The sequence below is a fragment of the Phoca vitulina genome, unplaced genomic scaffold (assembly GCF_004348235.1).
Source record: "Phoca vitulina isolate PV1807 unplaced genomic scaffold, GSC_HSeal_1.0 scaffold54, whole genome shotgun sequence".
NCBI classification, from domain to species: Eukaryota; Metazoa; Chordata; class Mammalia; order Carnivora; family Phocidae; genus Phoca; species Phoca vitulina.
Window position 1 is genome coordinate 8,885,185 of NW_022589757.1, and position 27,322 is coordinate 8,912,506.

General features: G+C 38.0%; 1 protein-coding gene across 3 annotated transcripts in view; it reads right to left on the minus strand.

Moving 5' to 3' along the window:
- Nucleotides 1-27,322, minus strand: part of NME7 (NME/NM23 family member 7) — a 270,694-nt gene that overhangs the window by 47,797 nt on the left and 195,575 nt on the right. For 2 of the 3 annotated variants that reach the window (XM_032389414.1, XM_032389418.1), the window contains one exon: nucleotides 7,099-7,206. In XM_032389414.1, the coding sequence (XP_032245305.1) occupies nucleotides 7,099-7,206 (108 nt within the window). Of the gene's footprint in view, nucleotides 1-7,089; nucleotides 7,207-27,322 lie in introns of those variants that run through there. The other variant, XM_032389416.1, reaches the window with a different exon arrangement.

A 27,322-nucleotide genomic window follows, 5' to 3' on the forward strand; every position in this document is an offset into this window, starting at 1 on the left:
TTCATGATACACATAGGATCTCAAATCAGTTGAATCCTAAATATCACCCAGAAATCTTTATTTGTGATCAGCTCTTTCTCCATGGCTGTTTCAAACCTTCTCCACTATCCTTTATTCAAACTCCTGGTGACAGATATTTTGAAACTTGGAATAGTAATAAGGTATGCATCCTCCATATTATATAAAAGTCATTGAATGTATATGGTATATATATTTTATATTGTACCAGGAGTCTGGGGAGTTTTCCATACATAATCTAATACATTAATACTTCTACAGCAGTGTGAACGATCACACTAAGTGGGTTGTAGAAAAATTATACATAAGATTAGGTTAGCCTTTGCCATCAAATTTATGAAACAACTTTGGTTTTCAGAAATTTGGGTATCACAGATAACAATGGTAGCCTCCATCGTCTTCACTTGGAGATAGGAGTTAATCTTGTCTCATTGCCATAGGTTACCCTTCACATCCAACTAGTCTCTGAGGCTGTCAGTTCTAGCCCCCTAAATATCTTCTGAAGCTCACTGCTTTGAGCTATTCCTACTGCCACATCCATTCAGGCTACCAGAATCTTTCCCTAAATTACCTTCACAGCCTTCTACCTGGTCTCTCTCCCTCCAGACTGACCTTCTCCCCCTACCCTCCCCAACCCCCTTGATCTGTTCTCCATCCTGCAGCCAGAGTGATCCCTGTAACACATATATGATTGTGCTACTCCCCTGTGTAAAACATTTATTTGGATTCCTGTTGCCCTCTGGATAAAGTTCAGATGTCTCAACATGATTTTACAAGGCCCTTTATGACTTTCTTAGCCTTATCTCTTGTCATTTTCCACCTCAAGGTCAAAGTCTCAGCCTTACTAAACTATTTTTAAATCTCTTAGAGAAAGCTGTTTGCTCTTGTCTTTGGACAAGTTGTTCCCTCTTTGACAATGTACTAGTGAAAATCACAACTCTTCCTTTGAGATACAAACTAAAACTAAAGATAAATTACGAGTGTCAGTGTATGCAGAGACCCATACTAACCACAGCCAAGAAATCCAGGCCTGTCCAATCATCTTACTTCTATACCTATGTTTATTTCTGGTTAATGCTTGATTAATTTTTTTCCAGAGTACACCAGAACAAGAATCAATGCAGAAATAATTATATATCCAATTTCAGATTTGTTTTGGTTGTCTATTTATATCTACAATGAAATATTTTATAAACTTTTCAAAAGATCCATTTATTTTAGAGAGAGAGAGAGGGAGAGAGAGCATGTGTGGGGGTGGGGAGGGGTGGAGGGAGAGGGCGAGAGAGAATCTCAAGGAGCTGAGTGTGGAGCCCAACGCCGGGCTCGATGTCACAACCCTGAGAATCATGACCTGATCAGTCAAGAGACTGATGCCCAACCAAGTGAGCCACCCTGGCGCCCCTATTTTATAGACTGTAAAAATTCTTATTTTATAACCACAAAAGTGATATAACCAATTTACAGAATATTTGGAAAACAAAAACAGAGGAAAGATCCATATTTTCATGATTCTAAAAAACAACGACTATGATTGCTATCTCCTAAAAGGTAAGCTCCATGAGGGCAGGGGCTGCACGTATCCTGTTTACTGCTGTGTCCCCAGTGCTGTTTTTAATTTAAAAAAATGTAAGTATCTGAATGAATGACTGATATATCATTTTGACGAACAGAATTCAAAATTCAAACATACTCACATTTTCTACTGTATACTTATTTGGCAGCTTGGAGAATTTCAATTTCAGTACATGTAAAGTGTTGGCTGTTCCCGTGAAGATAATCAGAAAACAACAGTTCTGGGAACTGACTACGGAAGCTACATGAGCAGCACAGAAGCTTTGGGAAAGATAAAGGAAGGACAAAATAAAACTGAGGAAGAAGTATCATCAGTGATGCTCGTGAGCAGCGGGCTCAGGCTAAGTGGAGCAGAAGGGAGGCATACACAATGTTGGGTCATAAAATCAAACAGGCGTCACACAGCTTCATGGACAATGGGGAGCCAATAAAAGACTCTTTGTATAAGCAATATATGCTGTTCGGCAAAATCAATGTGTCAGTATCTTGTTAGAAATGCACAAAGAAACCATCTAGAAAATCTTCTGATGAGCAAACGAATAAATGGGTCAGTTATATTAGAATCTCTGCTTGTTACTGTCAAAAGTGTCAAGGTCCTGAAAGTCAAGGAAAATCTGAGCAAAGCTCTACACTGAAAGAAACTAAGCAGAGAACTAAATGCAATGAGTGATTCTGACCTGGATTCTTTTGCTACTAAAACACATTATTGAGACAATGGGTGATATTTTAATGGGGTTTAAAAATTAAATGGCAGCAACGTATCAATGTTAATTTCCTAACTTGGCTGCTCGTAATGTAGTTAGGTAGAAAAATGCCCTTTTATGTTAAAAAATACACACTAAAGTACTCAGAGATATGGGGCATTATGTTGGCAACTTAATCCCAAATGTTCATGAAAAAAATTTTTTTGTACTGTACTTGCAACTTATCTGTAAGCTTGAAGTTATTTCAAAAGAAAAATCATTAGAATCTCTAAGGATAGGTCTGGGCATCAGTATTTTAAAAATGGTCTAGGTGATTCCGATATGCAACCAAGGCTGGAATCCACTGCTGAGGTCTCCATCATCATTATTTAAAAAAAAGGTTACAAGTATTTTGTTACAATTACAAGAGAGATTCTGAAACTTTGATATTAAGAATGAGAAAAAGAATCATATTGGATATGCTATGCTAAATAAAAAGCTGAAAACCTCAAAAAAAAAAAAGTTGCATACTTTTGCATGGAGTGCATGAACCATAATTTATTTCACCAAACCTTCCCTCTTATTCTTCAAAACTGATTTGTGGAGGAGCTTTTATATGCTGGGCAAGACAGATTCTCTTCCCTATGAGTACTCAGTCTTATGGGGACATATATATAAGCAAAAGACAATGGGTTGTAATAATAATAATATAATTGCTATCATTTGTTGAGCAATTACTCTGTGCTAGGCACTATGCTATCTGATAGGGCAGGCACTGCTATTATCTTCATTTTATGGAATGACGAAACCTAGCTCGGTGAAATGAGTAACTTGCCCCACGTGCAGAGCTATGTCAGCTCTTGGCTACACTACCGTACTAGAGGGAAGTAAATTGCTAGGCAAACACATATGGAAGGAACTCTGATGCAGACAACAGGTAGCAAGAAAGTCTTCTCAGAGGAGGGACCATCAGATACACCTTTGACATGCACGTCATTTCTGACTTTAATTACCCCAAATACTCCTTCAATGAACGTCTGTGCAGATAACTTTCTATTTTGTAGTCCTGCTGTCACCTGCTCCTTTGGTTAGAGTCTAAGAAGTAGACTTCTGGAACAAATGGAAAAAACCCATGGCTTTCAATACCTGTTGCCACGTAGCTATCACCAGCAATATGAGCGTATCTGTTTAACTGTAGCCTTACCAGCAGTGAACAGTGATATTTTAAAAAAATTCTTTGCCCTTATTAAAAAACTAGTATTTCTTTGATTACTAGTTTAGCTATATATTTTGCCATTAACGCTTTCTTTAAAGCTCAAATTTAAGATCTTTAGAGTTACTACCAATCAGGAGCATTACCAGTGAAATAACATCATAGAATGTCTCATACCATAGATGCTGTCATTTATTCCTACATCCACAAAAATGGCTATGTCACAATTAGGAGCATCCAAATGCTCCTAATAGATTCTATTTTCATGCTAAGATCCTTGAACTCTGAAACTTATTATGAGCTCAATGAGGATAGGAGAAATGTCTCGTGTGATTCTGAAATCCTATCACAATGTCAGCAAGTAATACATACTATAATCATTTGCTACAAGAATAAGTACATAAAATAGATGGTGACAAAATATGAACTGGAATACCTTCTAAGATCTGACACAAATAAACTTAGCTCAATAAACATCACATGAGGAAAGGATTAAGGAGAAGTAACCTTTTCCCATTTTCCTGGCTCCCATATAAAGAGAGAGCCTATAATCCCAGTGTGCCAATGATAGTTCTGGTTTATGCCTTTTGTCCTAGCATCTTGTCTGATTGGAGCTGCCTCTCAGAAAGGTCCTGGATTAGACAATACATTTTATGGTCACCCTACATCTACAGGATGTTCCCTTAATGAGTAGCAGCATAAAGTGCTTCCCTGATCAGAAAGCTTGTCTTTATGTCACTCTGAATTTCACTTTGAAGACCTCCGAACAGATAACTATTCTGGCTTCTTAGTGTTTTTATAATACCTTACCATTTAAAGCAATGTAACAATCCACAAACAGTTAATCCCTAACTGGAAGAACATCTCTTGATTATATCAGAAATCTTTATTCTATTTTGCTGATAAAAGTGAGGCATGGAAATATATGTTAAGAAAGAAAAAAAGAAGAAGAAGAATGTAGCAGGAGGGGAAGAATGAAGGGGGGGAAATCGGAGGGGGAGAAGAACCATGAGAGACAATGGACTCTGAAAAACAAACTGAGGGTTCTAGAGGGGAGGGGGTTGGGAGGATGGGTTAGCCTGGTGATGGGTTATTGAGGAGGGCACGTTCTGCATGGAGCACTGGGTGTTATGCACAAACAATGAATCATGGAACACTATATCTAAAACTAATGATGTAATGTATGGGGATTAACATAACAATAAAAAAATTAAAAAAGAAAAAAAAAAAAGTGAGGCATGGAAAGAAAAAGTGACTTATCCAAGGTCACATCAATTTATGAATCACCAGCCACATGAGAGGAGGCTGCTGGAGCTCTGACTTCTGGTTTTTGGTTAATTCTCTAAACCACACAGTCATTAACTTACAATTAAATCTCCTGTGAAGTTAGGTTAGAAAGATTTTAATCATTTAGTAAATGGCTTTGTAAACTACAGGCAGTAATAATCCATTTCAGTTTGTACAAGCAAAATCATGGGCATACTTTGATAATATTTTTTAATGGGCATAAATTTCACAATTAATATTTCAGTTTCACTGAACAATAGTCTGTATTCAAACCTACTCTATAGATCCTAAACTATCAGAAAGTAAATGGAATATTTATAAAAAAGGTGAAAATTTTAAACAAACATGTAATACTTTGGGTGATTAAAAAATGAAATTTGTTATAATTTTATATTTCACAAGTATGTGAAAATTTCGTACCACAGTGCATAGTTTAGATAAGGTTACATTAACATGTAATCGCATGTTTATCACATGAACATCTTGGCTTATAGCAGAAAATTTTAATGGAGTTAATAAAGTAATTCTCTAAAGCAACAAAATAAAAAACTGATGGGAATAAATTTAATATACTATGTCCAAGACCCCTATGAAAAAGACTCTACTGCTTGCATAAAAGAAGAGGCATACCAAATACACAGACAGAAACTCACAGTTATAGATATGTCAGTCCCATGGTAATTTATAAAAATATTATAACGTTAGTCAAGGTCCCATTTGCATCCTGTGGGGATGGGGTAAAGAACTTGGTAAGCTCATATAAAGTTTACGTGGAGGAATAAATTTAAGAGAAAACCAAGAAAACTTTTTCAAAGTATAAATAAAGTGCAATAATAAAAATAGTATTTTGCTGGCACAGACCAATGGAATAAAATTGAAAGTTCAGAAACAGACACAGATGTAGACAAATATTTAATAAATGAGAAGTAACAATGAAAGCATGGGAGGATTTAACGATGTTGTGACAGCTGACTAGTCCACACCTCACACCATATGTCAAATTCCAGGTGGACTGAATATTTCAATGTAAGAAAATGAAAGCAAAATGTGGGGGAGGCCTTTCTATGTATGACTTCAAAAGCAGAAAAAACGACTGATAAATTTGACATAAAACATAAATAATACTCTCTAAAACAAATATGTATTGAAGATATCAATCATTTTTCTGTGTTTAAGCTATAATCATTTTATCATTGTATATTCATTTCAGTTTAGTTCCTTTTGACATACAAATTTAAAATACAATTTAAAAAACTGTAAAAAGTTAAAAATTTCTATTTTTTCTTTAAAGTTTCTTTGCTTTGGGGCTAGAAATGACTTTTTAAAAACCAAACCAGACTGGGACACCTGGGTGGCTCAGTCGGTTAAGTGTCTGACTCTTGATCTCAGCTCAGGTCTTGATCTCAGGGACATGAGTTTAAGCCCCGTGTTGGGCTCCATGCTGCGTGTGGAGCCTACTTAAAAAAAAAAAATCCAAACAAGACTAATTTTCACTAATATTTTCTTATAATTTTTTCATTGTTTCCTGTTTTATGTTAATTACACAGATGAGAGGTCAAAATATGGCTCTGTCCTATATGAGTGGTTTGAGGATGTTATATACCTCTGAGTCTCAATTTATTTTCCTGAAAAAAATGGACATCATAATACCAACCGATTAGAGTTGCTCTGGAGATTAAGGGGGGTGGAGGGATGGGTTAGCCTTGTGATAGGTATTAAAAAGGGTACCTATTGAATGGAGCACTGGGTGTTATATGCAAACAATGAATCATGGAACACTACATCAAAAACTAATGATGTAATGTATGGTGATTAACATAATAAAATAAAATTTAAAAAAAATTACTTTATACAAAGCATTTATCTATCACGCTAGAACCCAGCATATAAAGAGTCAGTAAATGGTAACTATTACTTTTAATGTTATCACACTGCATATTGGACTTCTTGATTTCACTGACATATCATTATGACTAGAAACTTATGGTAATGGTATTTTTACCTGTTTTTAAAACAAATTTCACATTATTTAATGCTATAGCTCTTTGTTTTTAAAATTATTTTTAAATGTATGCATTAAAATATTGGCATGTATACACCAATCACAGAAATATGCCAAACACAGAAATATGCCAACCAATTAACTCTTTGAAGACTAGTTATATGCAGCATCCTACAAATGGGTCATTTAAAGTTGCACTCTGAAGTCCTCAGATGGCCAAGTAATAGTACAATCCAAGAATATTAAAAGGTTTCTTATGCACCAGAATTGCTGAGATTATGAGTTTGAAATATAAATAGGATGTCAACCTTTCTTTATCTTACCTCTAATAGGCCATCCTCTGGTAGATCAGTACAGTGAACAGCATTCTGGATCTTAGTTTTACCAAAGACTGCTCTGAGGGTTCCAGGGCGTAAATGCCGGGCAATTTCCTATAAATGCACATTCACATATAGTCAGTCGTTCAGTGTTAACAAGAAAAACACCAGCTACATGAAACACTTGAATTACCTGTTTATGAAATACATGTATACAGTGACGGCACTGATTTTTTTCTGGAAATAGCACGAATGCATGAAAACTTTGAGCAATGAAACATTTCAGTTCACTCATAAGACTTTTTCTGTGGCCTGATGTAAAGTCCAGAGGGCAACAATAATTATATCTTTTTTTATCAATAGATTATGGAAAAATCACATAAAATAGGAACTCAGTTCATTACTGTGAAAGACTTGTATCCTAACAACTTGATATAAAAATGAACTAGTTTGATGGCCCTGATTTCAAAAGATTTTTCAAAATGTTCCATTTGTTTCAGCTTAGTACTAGCTCACATTAGAGGAAACAATGGTTACAGATAACTCAAAACTGTAAAAGAAACAAGAAGTTAAAAAAATTAAAGATGGGGGAGTATTAATGACCTACTTATTAGTCTTTTTTTTTATTCTAAATGAAACATTTCCAAAACTTCAATTTTAACTTTGACATATACATACTAAAAGGGTACTTAATATATATGAATATTTTTAAAAGAGGAACAAATACCTGTGTACCCACTATTCAGTGGAATTAAAATAATACAATAACTTTGAAGTCCCCTGTGTGAGACTTCATCCTGACTCTATTCTATCCCACCCCTACCTCTACCCAGAGGTACCTGTTACTCTCAATTTTATTTAAAGATTCCTTTGTTTTGTTTAGTTTTCAAAACATTGTTTTTCAGATTTGTCCATGTTGTTGTGTTTAGTAGTAATTCATTTGTTTTTATTACTATACAAATCCCATGTGTGACTGAGCATATTTTATCCATTTTCCTATTGATGGACATTCAACTAATTTCTTCACTCTCCCCCTTTCTCTCTCCTCTCCTTGCTTTGACACACACACACACACACACACAATCACACACAATTCTGCATGTATACAAGAGTTTCATCTGGATTAGGGCACATACATATTCAATTTTACTAAGTACTGCCAAACCATTTTCTTAAGCGGTTATAACAATTTGCCCTCAACCATCAGTGCACAAGAATTCCCACCACCCACAACAAAATCCACATTTGATATTGGCTAACTTTTTAATTTTGCTCTTCTAGTGGGTGTGAAATGGTGTCTCATTGTGTTCTTAGTTCATATTTCCCTGATTACTAAAGAAGATTAGTGTCCTTTCATATACATCCACTTTTGTAAAATGTTTATTCTTGTCTTCTTCCATCCATTTCCTACTGGGTTATTCTTTTCTTTTTGATTATTACTTTTATATCCTGAATTCTATTTTTTTTTTTTTAAAGATTTTATTTATTTATTTGAGAGAGAGAGAGAATGAGAGACAGAGAGCATGAGAAGGAGGAGGGTCAGAGGGAGAAGCAGACTCCCTGCCAAGCAGGGAGCCCGATGCGGGACTCGATCCCGGGACTCCAGGATCATGACCTGAGCCGAAGGCAGTCGCTTAACCAACTGAGCCACCCAGGCGCCCCCTGAATTCTATTTTTTGTCACTTTGCACAATGTAATATCGTTTCCCAGTCTGAAGCTTATCTTTGGGTTTTCTTTAGTATTTTTTTTATGAACAGAAATACTAAATTTTAATGACATTAAATTTATCAGTCTTCTCATTTATGATTTGTGCTGTTTCTGAAGGAATTATTCTCTACTCCAAGACCATAAAGATATTCTTCTCTATTGTCTTCTAAAATGTTTAAAGTTTTGCCTTCCACATGAAGTTCTTGATTGACCTACAATTGACTTTTGGTTATAATGTGAGGGGGATATCCATTTCCATTTTTCCCACATGGATATTTAATTGCCCTACCACCATTTATTGAATAGTTTCCCTCTTTCCCCACCAATCTCCAGTGATTAGCTCTGTTATATATAAGATTTCTGTGTAGGTATGAATCTGTTTATTGGTTTGCTGTTTGGTTCCACTGGATGTTCTGTCTATTCGCACATCTATATTATACTGTCTTAATTATTATAACTTTATAATAAGTCTTCATCTGGTAGGGCAAGTCCTCCAGATTTTGGTGTTTGAATGCATGAAGTTTGAGTTGCCTATTAGATATCCTATTAGATATCCAAATGAAGTTTTCAAATACATGGTTGGGTATGAATCTAGGATCAGAGGAGTCTTCCACACTGCAAATAGCAATTTGGGGGTCCATAGCATTTTTAAGGTATTTAAAGGTATCAGCTGGATGAGATTGTGAAGGCAGTGAGATGAGAGACAGGGGCACCATATCATAAGAAAATAAAGGAGACAAGGAGAGATGATGAGCAAAGGAGATGGAGAAGGAGCGACCAGCTAGGTAAGAAGAAATCCAGGAGAGTCCTTTCCTAGAAGACAGTGAAGAAAAATGTCAAGGACAGAGAGTCATCAACAATGCTCAATGTTGCTGAGAAGTCACGTAGAGTAAAGACCAAGAACTGAACACTGGATCTAATCAATACGGAGTCATGGATATCCTTGACAAGAGTGGTTTCAGAGGCCCAGTGATGAGCAAAACACAGATTGATGTGGTTTCACGAGAGAATGGGAGTAGAAGAACTGGAAAAAGTGAATACAGGCAACTATTTTGAGGAATTTTGCAGCAAAGAGGAGAAGAGAAATGGAGCAGTAAATGGAGGGAAGTGGAATGAGAGAGGTTTTTCTGGAGGAGAGTGTTATTTTTAAAATGAGAGAAATAATGGCACATTTACATGCTGATAGGAATGATCCAGTGAAGGGAAACACTGATGAAGCAGGAAGGAGAATGGAGAATTGCTGGAGTGATGGAGTCAAGTGCAGGAGTAAGGGAGTTGGCCTTATCTAGGAGCACGGAACATTCATCCTCAGCATCAAGACCACACACAGAGCCCACTGCAGGAAGTGGGTATATGCAGTGGTGACAACTTATGGAAGTTCTTTCTTTATTTTTAATTTTGATTTAGATATAACTTACATAGGTAACATGTATTGGTTTTAAGTGCCCCATGAATTTTGTCAAATAGACTCAGTAATCACCATCCTAAACAAAATATGGAACATTTCTAAAGTTCCCTCCAGAAGTTTTCCTTTGATTGATTCTATTATGCAGTGAAAAGGGCAGCAAGATTGTCATCAGCTGAGGGGAAGGCTGGAGAGGAGGTTTGGGGGATGTCAGGAGAGAAAAGAAGGTATGAACACATTTTAAGAGAGCAGGAAAGTGAATGAACTAGGAAAGTGAAATGTGATTGCTGACAGCACGGAGGGCCCTCCTGTGAGGCCCTTCACTGGTGAGGTTAGTGGTCATGAATACAAAGGGAGATTATACAGGACAGCTGTGTGTTCTTCTGTAGCCACACTCAGCTGCATGGATGCAGGCAGAAATTTTGGTAGAAAGTTGAATGTAATGAGGGTTGGGACTTTACTAAAAGAAAACCACAAAACAAGAGAGGGGTAAGGGAGTTGAGGGGTATGCAAGAGAGTGATAATAAGGATGGGCAACAAAAATTAAACTGAGTAAGAAAGCAAGAGCCTGGGGGTGGGCAGAGCGGTGAGAGGCACTGAAAAGGTAGATCAATGGATCAGAGCTAGTGGGATGGAATGATTATTAAAATTGGTGTTTGAAGAAATGAGCTGGAAAGTTAAGAGAAAGGATACTTAAAATTGAAATTATTGGAAGTGAGCGGAGAAGGGGGGCGGATTAGCAACACTCTGGGGATTTGCCAGGTGTAATCTGAAACTGGCTGCTGTACTCAGAGGGCAGAGAAAAACTGAAGAAAGAGGTTAGTAGTGGCAGTTTTCATAAGCAAAGGGAACTTGGGTGGCAGCAAGGTGAGTGGATTCCTGCAACCACCAGCCACATCCTAAGTTTATACAGAGGCCTTCACTGGGTTCAGTCATGTATACTGTGCAGGTGTTCTCAACACCGCATCATTATGTCAAGGCTGTGTCCTTGGAGCAGCCACTGGGGGGAAAGGCAAGCAGAACCCACGTTCCAAGGACAGGGGAGGGGGTGAGGAGCCTCTGATCGACTAGGTCAACTGGTGGTCATGTCTGTTCAATGACCTTCCCCGACATGGGGTTACAGTGATTTATAATGATCAGTTTTAAGGTGTAACCATGCCCAAGGTCACGTGGAGGGCAAGAGTACTGAGGAACGGAGGATCACAGACTGAGAGGCAAAGTACTGAATGGATCAGCTCTACGGATATGGCAATCACCAAGAGTTATGGCGGCTGCATCTTCTGGTGCAAAAATGCTGAGCAGCATTCATACCTGTGATTCCATCCCTTTGGCACATCTTAAAGGTGTGCATTTATTTAATTACTTAAGTTCCTTTACAAGGTTGTATCAAATGTGTTATAAATGTATTACTTAAGAAAAACATTTTGATAAACTAGAAAATAAGGATGGCTCTATATGAAATTCATGACTTTCATTCTGTTCCCCCTAATTTTCCTGACAATTAAGCACCTGATATTACACACCTACTCTATTCACGTGGTGGCAAGCTGGCATTCTGTGAAGTAAGATATACTTTGTAAAATCATGAAGGTGGGTACTTATTTTTCTTTTCTTACAATTTCAGTTAGGAGGAAAACACTTGAAAAGGATTCCATTTGACTGTACTGTTTCATAAGAACTTACCCTGTACCTACTTTATTTGGCATTCACCATTTTCATTAAAATATTACTCTCATGTAAGTGACTCTATATGCACCACACTTGAATTCTGAAGAGGGTGTGTGTGTGTGTGTGTGTGTGTGTGTGTGTGGTGGTGGTGGTGGTGGTGGTGGTGGTTGGGGGGGTCATTGTTAATGTCTAATCATATCGTACTGTGGTGAGAGAATGTGGTCTCTTTGGTCGGCCCTTGAAGGAGTTTGTTGGGTTTTCTTTGCATAGTCAATTTTAGTCAGTGTCTCAAGGGTAGCTGAAAAGAATACTGTCACATCTGCGTGCAGGAAGTTGATCGTGAAGTAGCCTCAGGATCTACACTTGTGGGGAAGTGAGGAATACAGGATTGGGCAGAGGGAGAAGTTGAATTGCAATGAGTAACAACAGCAGCCTCAGATAATCCTACAGGGAGCTCTGGAGCTACGATGACCCTTCACAGTCATCCTGAATTGAAGCAAACAGGTGAGGCCTTGATCTCTCCAAACTGACAAGTCACTGGATATGGGCCACTCCAAGGAAGGGGCCATGACCTTGGGCAAGATGACTTTCTTCAATAGAAGGCAGTATCTGTAAGACTTACTGAATTACTGTTAGCTGCCAACACACAGCTGGGGAATGGGAACTTCAGTCCTGAAGGTGAGAGAGGAATCTGAGTGGCCCTCCACAGCCTCTACTACTTCCATGCAAACACACACACACACACACACACACACACACACACACACACACACCCCAACTGCATATACAGCATATATGACAAATATGATGTTGCAGACCACTGTAATCTGATTACCATTCTTTTTAGGTAATGAATTTTTTTCTCTTTTCTGGAAGATTTTGCATTATCTCTTTAGCTAGGCATTGGTCATTTGCCAGTCATTCTGCTCCACGGTCTGTTGACTGCTGTCCAATTCAAAGTGAAGAGCTACATCTTTAATCAGCTCCTTTTTTTTTAATTATTATGTTAATCACCATACATTACATCATGAATTTTTGAAGTAGTGTTCCATGATTCGTTGTTTACAGATAACACCCAGTGCTCCATGCAGAACGTGCCCTCTTTAATACCCATCACCAGGCTAACCCATTCCCCCACCCCCCTCCCCTCTAGAACCCTCAGTTTGTTTTCCAGAGTCCATAGTCTCTCATGGTTCATCTCTCCCTCTGATTTCCCCCCCTGCATTCTTCCCCTCCTGCTATCTTCTTCTTTTTTTTTTTTTTAAACATATAATGTATTATTTGTTTCAAAGGTACAGGTCTGTGATTCAACACTCTTATACAATTCACAGCGCTCACCATAGCACATACCCTCCCTAATGTCTATCACCCAGATACCCCATCCCTCCCACCCCCCACCACTTCAGCAACCCTCAGTTTGTTTCCTGAGATTAAGAATTCCTTATATCAGTGAGGTCATATGATACATGTCTTTCTCTGATTGACTTATTTTGCTCAGCATAATACCCTCCAGTTCCATCCACGTCATTGCAAATGGCAAGCTTTCATTCCTTTTGATGGCTGCATAATATTCCATTGTATATATATATACCACCTCTTCTTTATCCATTCATCTATCGATGGACATCTTGGCTCTTTCCATAGCTTGGCTATTGTGGACATTGCTGCTATAAAAATCAGGGTGCACATACCCCTTTGGATCTCTACATTTGTATCTTTGGGGTAAATACCCAGTAGTGCAATTGCTGGGTCAGATGGTAGCTCTATTTTCAAGTTTTTGAGGAACCTCCATACTGTTTTCCAGAGTGTCTGCACCAGCTTGCATTCCCACCAACAGTGTAGGAGGGTTCCCCTTTCTCCACATCCCCGCCAACATCTGTCATTTCCTGACTTGTTATTTTTAGTCATTCTGACTGATGTGAGGTGGTATCTCATTGAGGTTTTGATTTGGATTTCCCTGATGCCGAGCAATGTTGAGCACTTTTTCATGTGTCTGTTGGCCATTTGATTGTCTTCTTTGGAAAAATGTCTGTTCATGTCTTCCGCCCATTTCTTGATTGGATCATTTGTTCTTTGGGTGTTGAGTTTGATAAGTTCTTTATAGATTTTGGATACTAGCCCTTTATCTGATGTGTCATTTGCAAATATCTTCTCCCATTCTGTCGGTTCTCTTTTGGTTTTGTTGACTGTTTCTTTTGCTGTGCAAAAGCTTTTTATCTTGATGAAGTCCCAATAGTTCAATTTTGCCCTTGCTTCTCTTGCCTTTGGCGATGTTTCTAGGAAGAAGTTGCTGCGGCTGAGGTTGAAGAGGTTGCTGCCTGTGTTCTCCTTTAGGATTTTGATGGACTCCTGTCTCACATTGAGGTCTTTCAACCATTTGGAGTCTATTTTTGTGTGTGGTGTAAGGAAATGGTCCAGTTTCATTCTTCTGCATGTGGCTGTCCAATTTTCCCAACACCATTTGTTGAAGAGACTGTCTTGTTTCCATTGGACATTCTTTCCTGCTTTGTCGAAGATTAGTTGACCATAGAGTTGAGGGTCCATTTCTGGGCTCTCTATTCTGTTCCATTGATCTATGTGTCTGTTTTTGTGCCAGTACCATACTGTCTTGATGATGACAGCTTTGTAATAGAGCTGGAAGTCCGGAACTGTGATGCCGCCAGCTTTGCTTTTCTTTTTCAACATTCCTCTGGCTATTCGGGGTCTTTTCTGGTTCCATACAAATTTTAGGATTATTTGTTCCATTTCTTTGAAAAAAGTGGATGGTATTTTGATGGGGATTGCATTGAATGTGTAGACTGCTCTAGGTAGCATTGACACCTTCACAATATTTGTTCTTCCAATCCATGAACATGGAACGTTTTTCCATTTCTTTATGTCTTCCTCAATTTCGTTCATGAGTATTTTATAGTTTTCTGAGTACAGATCCTTTGCCTCTTTGGTTAGATTTATTCCTAGGTATCTTATGGTTTTGCGTGAAATTGTTAATGGGATCAACGCCTTAATTTCTCTTTCTTCTGTCTTGCTGTTGGTTTATAGGAATGCCACTGATTTCTGTGCATTGATTTTATATCCTGCCACTTGACTGAATTCCTGTATGAGTTCTAGCAGTTTTGGGGTGGAGTCTTTTGGGTTTTCCACATAAAGTATCATATCATCTGCAAAGAGTGAGAGTTTGACTTCTTCTTTGCCGATTTGGATGCCTTTGATTTCTTTTTGTTGTCTGATTACTGTGGCTAGGACTTCTAATACTATGTTGAATAGCAGTGGTGACAGTGGACATCCCTGCCGCGTTCCTGACCTTAGGGGAAACACTCTCAGTTTTTCCCCATTGAGAATGATATTCACTGTGGGTTTTTCATAGATGGCTTTTATGATCTTGAGGTATGTACCCTCTATCCCTATACTCTGAAGAGTTTTGATCAAGAAAGGATGCTGTACTTTGTCAAATGCTTTTTCTGCATCTATTGAGAGGATCATATGGTTCTTGTTCTTTCTTTTGTTTTAGTATATGTGCTGCCGAAGCGAGCACAGTTCTTTCTTTTGTTAATGTATTGTATCACATTGATTGATTTGCGGATGTTGAACCAACCTTGCAGCCCAGGGATAAATCCCACTTGGTCGTGGTGAATAATCCTTTTAATGTACTGTTGGATCCTACTGGCTAGTATTTTGGTGAGAATTTTTGCATCCATGTTCATCAAGGATATTGGTCTGTAATTCTCCTTTTTGATGAGGTCTTTGTCTGGTTTGGGGATCAAGGTAATGGTGGCCTTGTAAAACGAGTTTGGAAGTTTTCCTACCATTTCTATTTTTTGGAACAGTTTCAGAAGAACAGGTATTAATTCTTTAAATGTTTGGTAGAATTCCCCTGGGAAGCCATCTGGCCCTGGGCTCTTGTTTGTTGGGAGATTTTTCATTACTGCTTCAATTTCCCTAGTGGTTATAGGTCTGTTCAGGTTTTCTATTTCTTCCTGGTTCAGTTTTGGTAGTTGATACATCTCTAGGAATGCATCCATTTCTTCCAGATTATCTAATTTGCTGGCATACAGTTGCTCATAATATGTTCTTATAGTTGTTTGTATTTCTTTGGTGTTGGTTGTGATCTCTCTGCTATCATTCATGATTTTATTTATTTGGGTCCTTTCTCTTCTCTTTTTGGTAAGTCTGGCCAGGGGTTTATCAATCTTGTTAATTCTTTCAAAGAACCAGCTCCTAGTTTTGTTGATCTGCTCTACTGTTCTTTTGGTTTCTATTTCATGGATTTCTGCTCTGATCTTTATTAATTCTCTTCTCCTGCTGGGTTTAGGCTTTATTTGCTGTTCTCGGTGTAGGGTTAGGTTGTGTATTTGAGACCTTTCTTTTGTTTCTTGAGAAAGGCTTGTATTGTTATATACTTTCCTCTTAGGACTGCCTTTGCTGCATCCCAAATATTTTGAAGAGCTGTGTTTTCATTTTCATTGGTTTCCATGAATTTTTTTAATTCTTCTTTAATTTCCTGGTTGACCCATTCATTCTTTAGTAGGATGCTCTTTAGCATCCATGTATTTGAGTTCTTTCCGACTTTCCTCTTGTGATTGAGTTCTAGTTTCAAAGCATTGTGGTCTGAAAATATGCAGGGAATGATCCCGGTCTTTTGGTACCAGTTGAGACCTGATTTGTGACCTAGGATGTGATCTATTCTGGAGAATGTTCCATGGGCACTAGAGAAGAATGTGAATTCTGTTGCTCTGGGATGGAATGTTCTGAATATATCTGTGAAGTCCATTTGGTCCAGTGTGTCATTTAAAGTCTTTATTTCCTTGTTGATCTTTTGCTTAGATGATCTGTCCATTTCAGTGAAGGGGGTGTTAAAGTCCCACACTATTATTGTATTGTTGTCGATGTGTTTCTTTGCTTCTGTTATTAATTGCCTTATATAATTGGCTGCTCCCATGTTAGGGGCATAGATATTTACAATTGTTAGATCTTCTTGTGGGATAGACCCTTTAGGTAAGATATAGTGTCCTTCCTCATCTCTTATTACAGTCTTTGGTTTAAAATGTAATTTGTCTCATATAAGGATTGCCACCCCAGCTTTCTTTTGGTGTCCATTAGCATGGTAAATGGTTTTCCACACCCTCACTTTCAATCTGGGGGTGTCTTTGGGTCTAAAATGAGTCTCTTGCAGACAGCATATCGATGGGTCTTGTTTTTTTATCCACTCTGATAGCCTGTGTCTTTTGATTGGGGCATTTAGCCCATTTACATTCAGGGTAACTATTGAAAGATATGAATATAGTGCCATTGTATTGCCTGTGAGGTGACTGTTACTGTACACTGTCTGTGTTCCTTTCTGGTCTATGTTGCTTCTAGGCTCTGTCTTTGCTTAGAGGACCCCTTTCAATATTTCTGGTGGGGCTGGGTTTGTGTTTGCAAATTCCTTTAGTTTTTGTTTGTCCTGGAAGCTTTTTATCTCTCCTTCTATTTTCAGTGACAGCCTAGCTGGATATAGTATTCTTGGCTGCATATTTTTCTCATTTAGTGCTCTGAATATATCCTGCCAGTCCTTTCTGGCCTGCCAGGTCTCTGTGGATAGGTCTGTTGCCAATCTAGTGTTTCTACCATTGTAGGTTACATATCTCTTCTCCCGAGCTGCTTTCAGGATTTTCTATTTGTCTCTGAGACTCGTAAGTTTTACTATTAGATGTTGGGGTGTTGACCTATTTTTATTGATTTTGAGAGGGGTTCTCTGTGCCTCCTGGATTTTGATGCCTGTTTCCTTCCCCAAATTAAGGAAGCTCTCTGCTATAATTTGCTCCAATATACCTTCTGCCCCTCTCTCTCTTTCTTCTTCTTCTGGGATCCCAATTATTCTAATATTGTTTCATCTTATGGTATTACTTATCTCTCGAATTCTGCTCTCATGCTCCAGTAGTTGTTTATCTCTCTTTTTCTCAGCTTCTTTATTTTCCAACATTTGGTCTTCTATATCACTAATTCTCTCTCTGCCTCATTTATCCTGGCAGTTAGAGCCTCCATTTTTGATTGCACCTCATTAATAGCCTTTTTGATTTCGACTTGGTTAGATTTTAGTTCTTTTATTTCTCCAGAAAGGGTTTCTCTAATATCTTCCATGCTTTTTTCAAGCCCAGCTAGTATCTTTAAAATCATCATTCTGAACTCTAGTTCCGACATCTTACTCATGTCTGTATTGACTAGGTCCCTGGTAGTCGGTACTGCCTCTTGTTCTTTTTTTTGAGGTGATTTTTTCCATCTTGTCATTTTGTCCAGAGGAGAATAGATGAATGAGAGAACAAAATGCTAACAGGGTAACAACGTCCCCAGAAAATATACACTAAACAAATCAGAAGAGACCTGAAACCGGGGGAAAAGAAAGGGAAAGAAAGAAAAAAGAAAAAGGAAAAGGAAAAGATAAAAACAAACAAACAAACAAACAGAATATGATCAAATATGATCAGGCTGGTACATAGATCAGTGCCACACACTAGATTTTGGGCATATTTTGGTCTGTTAGAAGAAAGTACTTCCCAAATTTTAAAGAAAGAAACACTTATATATGTACAAAAATAAGGGTTAATATGATGAAGGGATGGAATATGACTGTAAAGATGAAAATTATAAAAGATTTCTAAGAGGAATTGATAAGATAAGAAGTTGGTTGAAAAAAGAACGAAGAGGATTAAAACAAAAAAAGGAGAGAATGTGATCAGGCAGGAGACTAGAACAAAGCCATACACTAGAGATTTAGAGTATATTTTGGTCTGTTAGAAGAAACTGTATCCCAAAATTTTAAAGAGAGAACAACTTATATATATGTACCAAAAATAGGGTTAACTACTATGAAGGGATAGAATATGGCTCTAAAAATGAAAAATAAAAAAGATTTTTTAAAAAAGGGATTGATAAGATGTTGGTGGAAAAAGGGAAAAAGAAAAATTCAAAAAAAGAAAAAAAAAGAAAGTTAAAAAAAATTAACTTTGAAAGACTAAAGAATCAGGGGGAAAAAAGCCATGAATTCTATGTGCAGTATTCCCCTAGAGCTGGAGTTCCGCTGTTCTCATTGATCGGTAAACTTGGTCTTGGCTGGCTGTTCTTGCTGATCTTCTGGGGGAGGGGCTTGTTGCCGTGATTCCCAAATGTCTCTGCCAGAGGCAGAATGGCCCCGCCCTTGCCCGGTCGGGCTAAGTAATCTGCTGGGGTTTGCTCTCGGGAGCTTTTGTTCCCTGCAAGCTTACGGTACAGCTTTGGAGGATGAGAGTGAAAATGGCGGCCTCCCAATCTCTGCCCAGAGGAGCCGAGAACTCGGGGCCCCACTCCTCAGTGCGCCCCCAGAGAAAAGCAGTCAGTCACTCCCGTCTCCCTGCTCTCCGCCGCACTCCGTGCTCACGTGACCTGTGACCGAGCATTTCTATCTCTGGCACACGACCCTGTGTGGAGTCTCCAAACCCAGCAGATCCCTGCAGCGCGCTCCCGCGCCGCTCCTCCCAGGGGAGGAAGGGGAGTTTCCTGGGATCTGCTGCTTGTTGGGTCCCTGCTAGAGGAGCAGTGGCCCCACTGTGCCATGATCACGTTTATGGCAACCCCGAGATGAGAGCCCGCGCCTTGGCTCCGGCTCTGCAGCCGGCTTCCCCGCTCCGATACCTGGGAGCTCTGCCGCACTCAGGCACCCCCGGTCTTTCTGTGGCCCTGGGGGTCCTGAGACCACACTGTCCCAGCGAGGGTTCCACCCCCCCGCTTAGCCACTGGAGCGATGTTCCTCAGCGGAGCAGACTTCTAAAAGTTCCAATTTTGTGCTCCGCTGCTCTATCACTTGCCAGTAGCGGCTGACAAAGGCCCCCTCCTCTGCCATCTATCTTCCTGAATATCGCCTCTGATTCACTTCTCCACACATCCTACTTTCCAGAAAGTGGTCGTTTTTCTGTTCAGAGAGTTGCTGCTATTCTTTTCTTTGATTTCCTGTTGAGTTCGTAGGTGTTCAGAATGGTTTGATCCCTATCCAGCTGAATTCCTGGGACCAGACGAAATTTAGGTCTCCTACAACTCCACCATCTTGCTCCTCCCCCGAAATTTACTGATTTTTTATAGAACTTTTAAGAAAGACAACTTAATGATCAACTATAGAGTATATTCATGCAATGAGTGGTGCGTTGTGGATAATCATACCTGGTCATTAGTCTAATTTCAAAAAAATTCTAAGTAAAAGGAAAAAGTCTTCTCTAAACTATAGGGTAACCATGTCGGCAACGATACAGACAAGAGGATAAATATTAAAAGAGGAACTAGCATAGCTTCAGTCAGCTACAAAGCTGTGAAGCAAAACAGAATATAATGGTATAATTATTGCCCTCATTTCACAGAAAACAAGTGTAATAGGATAACTTAATATTAAAGACCAAATAAGCAACTGCCATAATTAAAGCAGCAAATATTCATGCTTTTAGCCAAGGAGTCCTGTAATATTATAGAGTACATGCTGAATTCTTGCCTTGACTCCTCTGGTACTTCAAAAACATCCCACTGAAGCTGACTCTCGAGGAGCTTTTCCATTTGCATGAAACTTTGCATTAACTAGTGCAGTTACAGTTTTATATTCCTGGGAGATGAGCAATATTAGACTAATTCACAACTAAAACAAGGTAATGGAATACTGGAGGAATTGGGAGTAGGAAAGGGAACCACAAAAGAGATCCAAAGGCTACTTTCTGTAAGTCTAAGGATCCTTCTAGAACCTACACACAGGACTCAGAAAGATTAATTGCAAAATTAAACTCAACTACTTATGTATTAATCTCATTGAGTGAACTGTCAGAGAATTCACAGTAAATACACTTATCTTACTAGCTCTGGAGACCACGTGATTTGCTTAAATATGAGGAATCATTAAAACACCTGGCTTGTGAACTCTTGACAGGCTTCATATCTCACTTTTCATTAAGTAGAAATTAGATGTAATGTAAATTTATAGAACTGAAGAGGGTGATAATTAAATGGGATTTCAGGTGAAACATTTAGACAATTCAATCCTGTCTTTTGCACTAGGCTTCAATAGACCAGGTGCCATAGTAATCATTTCCTCTTAATGAGCTGTTTGCTACTTTAGCCAACAACAGGCACTGGCTGACACAGGTGTTATTTTAAAATAAAAACGATGATCCCTTCATTCTCTTTTTAAATAGTTGGGCAAATCTCTTTGCTCACTTTTATGTAAATTACTTTATAGTTTAGCAACACCCACAAGGATTCATTTATATTAAGTCTGTGAACATATATGTCAGTATAGAAGAAAAATGATATAACTTTTTGGTAAACACTTTCCTGTTTTCTGTTTTTCCCAAATGCTACATTTAGGAGATTTAACCTTTGAAGTATAGTCATATTACTACTGAGAAACTTGAGAGGCATTCTCAATCTCTCCCCCAAAAAGAAGTGCTCCCCACAGTCTACTCCATCCTGATAAAATAAAGAATTGCTACGCAATCTTCCCTGACTCTCCTAAGAAACACAGCTCAATACTCAGAAACTCCTCTAAAAGAACAAAACAATGAAACAGCTGGGACCCATTCCTGGCACCTTTAGCGCCCAATTTATTATAAAGTCCTGTCAATAAAATGTTGACATATAGTCCACATTAGTCTATTTCTCTTTTCCTCCGCGCTGTCACCATATTCTCTTGCCTAGACTACTGATTTCTTAGATTTCACTTTTCCTGGTGCTCCCGATAAATACATTCTCCATAAAGCAGTCAGAGTGAGACTATACAACATAAGTTTAATCATACCATCTCCCTACCTAAGATGCTTTCCTTATCAGAAAATCTAAAATGTTTAACATGCTCTAGAAAGGCCTACAGGATCTGATTCCTGCTTTCTTCTCCACCTACACCTGAAATAATCTAGTCACTTCCACCTCTTCTGGTTTTCAGAGCCACCAAGCTCTTTCCTGGCTCCAGCATGAAAACACATACTATTCCCTTTGAATATTCTGGCTCAGAAGTTTTTCTCCCTCTTCTCAAGAAGTTCACGTTCCTAACAAATGGTTCAGAATAAGCAACATAAATAAGATCAAGTAGATTCTATAGAGTGGCTCTCTTAACCCTTCATCTTATCCTCCTTCCAGATGGAAGTTAGAAATCTAAAAAATTACATTCTCTAGACACCCTTTACGCTAGAGTTCTTGATGTAAACTGTGTTCCTCCAATGAGATCTGGAAGGCAGAACTGAACACAGTCCATCCATCTACCTGCTGATGTTGCCCCTGGCAGACAAGGTGGGACCCACGAGTGTTTAGAGGCAGTTGTGGTGGCCGGACTCAGTGCGTGAGTCACCAGATTCTGTGACAGTCAGTGGTGATGGCAGCAGCAGCTTCTGGCTTAGATGCAGCTACAGCGAGGTGAGATGACCTTGAAATCAATAGCTCCAGTGGTCTAACAAACTCACCTTAGTATATACAGGTATGCTTCAAATTATAAAATAGGACAGAGAGTTCATAAGATTTAAGATTATCTATCCTATAGTAGCAACATAAATCTCAGAAGTTAGTGGAAATATCTTGGTGTCCTTAAAGGTCTAGGTTCAGTATACTGGACTGAATTAAATGAGATAATGCCCATAAAATGTCTAATAGTGTCTGGCCAAATTGGAGGCACTCAACAGTAGATACAGTCATCATCTTCATAATATTATAAATAAACTCCTAAGATTATAGCTAATAATGAAGCAGTTACATAGTGCTTTTCATTTTTAAAAGATATAATATTTCATATGTACCTCGCGACCCCCTATTGTGTTGACAATGCAGACAGTTTTCACCTTTTATAGGTCTGGATAACCTGGTTCTACAGTCTTAGACTTCCTGTCCAGCACTGGAAAAAGAGTGTATCCAAAGATCAACCACTTTGGGCAAACTCTTAATATCCTAACATGCCCCATGTCTGCTACAATTCCCTTTAAAGTTGCCAGGAGTCTACCCCTATCACCACAGTTCACCCTCTCACCTTGTTTAAACCACAGTGGTCTCCTAACAGGCCAGCTTGCTTCCACTGTCAAAAATTTATTTGATATCTGATTCACTCTTGTCATCTGTAAATGCCTTAAGGACAAGGGCTATGACTTTTGTATATCCAACACACAGAGAATGCTCATGAAAGATTCACTGAGTAACAGTAGTAATGATTTAGTGCAGGAGTGAATACATGAATTTAATGACTACATGCTCAAATATATACACTTCATTAACCTGGTTAACAATAGGGTAGAAAAATTACCTCTCGGTTACTAATAATCCAGTGGGCCCTTTTGGGTATGTTACACTCATGAGACATGCTTATTTTAAGGAATCCTGAAGCAAATCCTTTTGAAATGAAAGTAATCACTACTTAATTTATCTGTTTTGTGGGTTGATGGTTTTGTGTACCAGATTTTCTCAAATTAGGGCACACCTGTTTGAGAACAGAATCAAGAACTCTAAGCACTAATCCCATAGCTCTGAAAGTGACTTGCTTTGTGACCTTGATTGAGGATACTACTACTCTTTCATCACCGATACAGAACACCATGTGGTGAATATGAAATAAGATGTGAGCAGTCCACCAGAGTGGCATTAGGCGTATAAGCACATACTCATAAATGACTTTTCCAGTTAGGATAGTAAGACATACCTAAATTCCCCAAAGGGCTACTGAATCTTCTGGTGAATATTCATAGTGTAGAAAGGACCAACTCATTCTAAACTTAGTGGTCACATTATAGTTAATCATCTTTCATCTTATTTGAACTTCTCTATTACCTCTTTCTAAAACACATACACTCCTCTATTACTCTATAATGCAGTAAGTCACATTATTATATAGGACTTGAGGCAAGATCCTCACTTAAAAAGGAAATAATAAACTCTGTTCACCAAAGTTACAATGTCATCATTATTTTCTTGATTATATATTTTTTACAAGTACACATTTGTGCACAAAATATGCTAAATTTTTCTATGAATGAGAATACTTGATAAATCAGAATATCCCTTTACCTAGATAAGTCAGATTACACTTGTTCCCCTCAGAAGCATCTTGTTTCCTTCCCTAAGTGTTTATTGTAAAAAGGTATTTTTTAAAATTTTTTTCTCATCTTTAGCCTTTAACTGTAATAGCCTTTTTAAAAGAAAAACTTCTCTTTGGGAGTTATATTCAAAGAGGTAACTTTAATCCCCTGAAATTCACTTTCTCTTCCTAACAGAATTGTAAACTATCATCTTGAAACACAAAATTTACATTGGAAAAAAACATTCCATTTCCTCATTCTTTTCCAGACTCTGATCTCTGCTTTTCTCTGCCAAAGCAATGTTCAGAACACCTTACAGAAATCTGATTTTCTCTTGTACAGCTGGAATGAAATAATTTTTTTTCTTAACAAAGGATAACTCTGAACTTTAATCTGTGTAGTTGAATATTTTAGAAAACCACAGGAAAAGTAATTTCAAAACTTTCATTTGACAGTAATTAGAATGAATGCGGCATCTCCAACCCTAGTCTTCTAGTACCTCAAACACATGTCCCCAAATAATTATCTTCCACTATACCCTGCAACCTCCAGGCGCCAGCTCAATATCTCTCCTTTCGTTCCTAGTGGCATCACTATCCTCCCAAATGTTCAGGCAAGATAATTTAAAACTATTTCTAACAATTTCAGTCATTACACACAACAAGTTGGTCACTACCTAATTTGTTAATTTTATTTGTTAATATCCCCCTCCATTTATTCAGTGAGTATTTATTGATACCTATAACATGTGAGGTACTGATGCTGGAAATAAGGAAATAAGGTTTAATTGCACATGATAGTTTTATTCTAAGAAGTCTTACAAGATGTCACGTAAATAAACAGATAGTGATGTTCTAGGAATTGTTTAACAAATGGCTGTCAAAAAATAAACAACAAACTGATCTGTATTGTTTGCCCAATTCCATGGTGTAAATAGTCCCACCATGACAGAACATGGAATTGGGAAGTAATGCTAACAACTGGATCTTGCAAGCTGATGCAAGCTGGTAACACACCACTGTAAAAGCCCTCCCAATGTTGACAAAAGCTCTCCTGAGGATATAATTCAAAGTGCTCTGGGAACACAAGGAAGGGTACTCAGGGCAGGTTTCTTCTTGGTTCTGTGAACTTCTTTCCATTCTTCACAGCTACTCCCTTAGTTTAGCAAGGTGCAAGGGAAGCCAGCATGATGGCTTTTTCCCTAACTCAATCATCCTCTGGTAGCTCCCCACTCCTTAAAAAATAAGTTCAAACTTATAAGGTATGGTAATTCAAGGTGCTTCTCAATTTTGCCCTGAGGTATTCTTTTAGCCTCATCACTTCATACATATCTATATGATTTATGGTTTAGAAAATATTTAGAAGTGGTAAAGGCTACTGAAAGAGAAAAACAAAATTGCTCATAGACCCAGGACATAAAAGAGGACATATATATTTGCCTTAACAGTGTATCTTCTTATACAACTTGCATTGAGTCCTGTCTATTCTCTGTGATACTCAACATGCCTGTCAAACACAGTGGGGTGGAGAAGTTTATCAATAATTTATTTACTCTTCCCTGAACTTGGAATGTATTTTTATTTCAACATAACTTGTTCATGCTATTCCTTGGAGTATATTTTCTCTGTTATCCTTTGGTCAGTGAAACCCTAAGCCTCCACAAGAAAAGTCCCTCCATGAAGTATTTCCTAATCCCCAGCTGGAGTTCATAACTCTCTGTGCTACAAAGGGCACTTAGCACAGTATAACTTGTATTGTAACTGAAATTATGTTGGCTGTCTCTCTGTAAGAGTATTGATCAGCACTATTTGCAGATATAATATTGTACATATAAACTCCAAAAGACTCCACCAAAAAACTAGAAGTAATGTATGAATTCAAAATTAATACTCAGAAATTGGTAGTGTTTCTATACACTAATAATAAAGTAGGAGAAAGAGAAATTAAGAAAACAATTCCATTTACAATCACACCAGAAAGAATAAAATATCTTCAAATATACTTAACTGTGGAGGTGAAAGACCTATACTTTGAAAACTATAAAACACTGATGAAAGAAATTTAAGATGACACAAACAAATGGAAAGATATTCCATGATAATGGATTAGAACTAATATTGTTAAAATGTCCATACTACCCAAAGCAATCTACAGATTCCATGCAATCCCCATAAAAATGCAATAGCATTTTTCACAGAACCAGAACAAATAATACTAAACTTTGTATGGAATGACAATAGATCCCAAATAGCCAGAGGAATCTGAGAAAGAACAAAGCTGGAGGTATTAGAATTCCAGACTTCAAGATACAGTAGAAAGCTGTAGTCATCAAAACAGTATGGTACTGGCACAAAAATAGGCACAGATCAATGGAACAGAGAGCCCAGAAATAAACCCATGTTTATATGGCCAATTAATCTATGACAAATCAGGCAAGAATATACAATGAGAAAAAAAACAGTATCTTTAATAAATGGTGTTTAGAAAACTGGACAGCTACATGTAAAAGAGTGAAACTGGACCACTTTCTAACACCATACTCAAAAATAAATTCAAAATGTATTAAAGACCTACAGGTGAGACCTGAAACCATAAAAACCCTAGAAGAGACACAGGCAGTAATTTCTCTGACATTGGTCATAACAACATTTTTCTAGATATGTCTCCTAAGGCAAGAGAAACAAAAATAAAAATAAACTATTGACACTATGTCAAAATAAAAAGCTTTTGCACAGCAAGGGAAACCAACAAAATGAAAAGGCTACCTACTAAATGGGCAAAGATATTTGTAAATTATGTATCTGATAAGGGGTTAGTACCCCAAATATATAATATATACAATTCAACACCAAAAAACAGACAATCTAATTAAAAACTGGGCAAAGGACCTGAATAGACATTTTTCCAAAGAAGATATATAGATGTCTAACAGATACATGAAAAGATGCTCCACATCACTCATCATCAGGGAAATGCAATTCAAAACCACAATGAGATATCACACCTGCCAGAATGGCCAGAATGAAAAAGAAGAAATAACAAGTGTTGGCAAGGATTTGGAGAAAAATGAACCCTCATATGTTGTTGGGGGGAGTGTACACTGGTGCAGCCACTGTGGAAAACACTATGGAGGTTCCCCAAAAAATTAAAAATGGAAACGCTCTATGACCCAATAATTCCACTACTGGATATTTACCCAAAGAAACAAAAATACTAATTTGAAAAGATATATGCACCCTTATGTTTACTGCACACTAGATACAATAGCCAAGACATGGAAAACAACCTAAGTGTCCATTGACAGATGAATGGATAAGGAAGATGTGGTGTATATATACAATGGGATATTATGCAGCCCTAAAAAGGAATGAGAGCTTGCCATTTGCGACAATATAGATGGACCCAGAGGGTATAA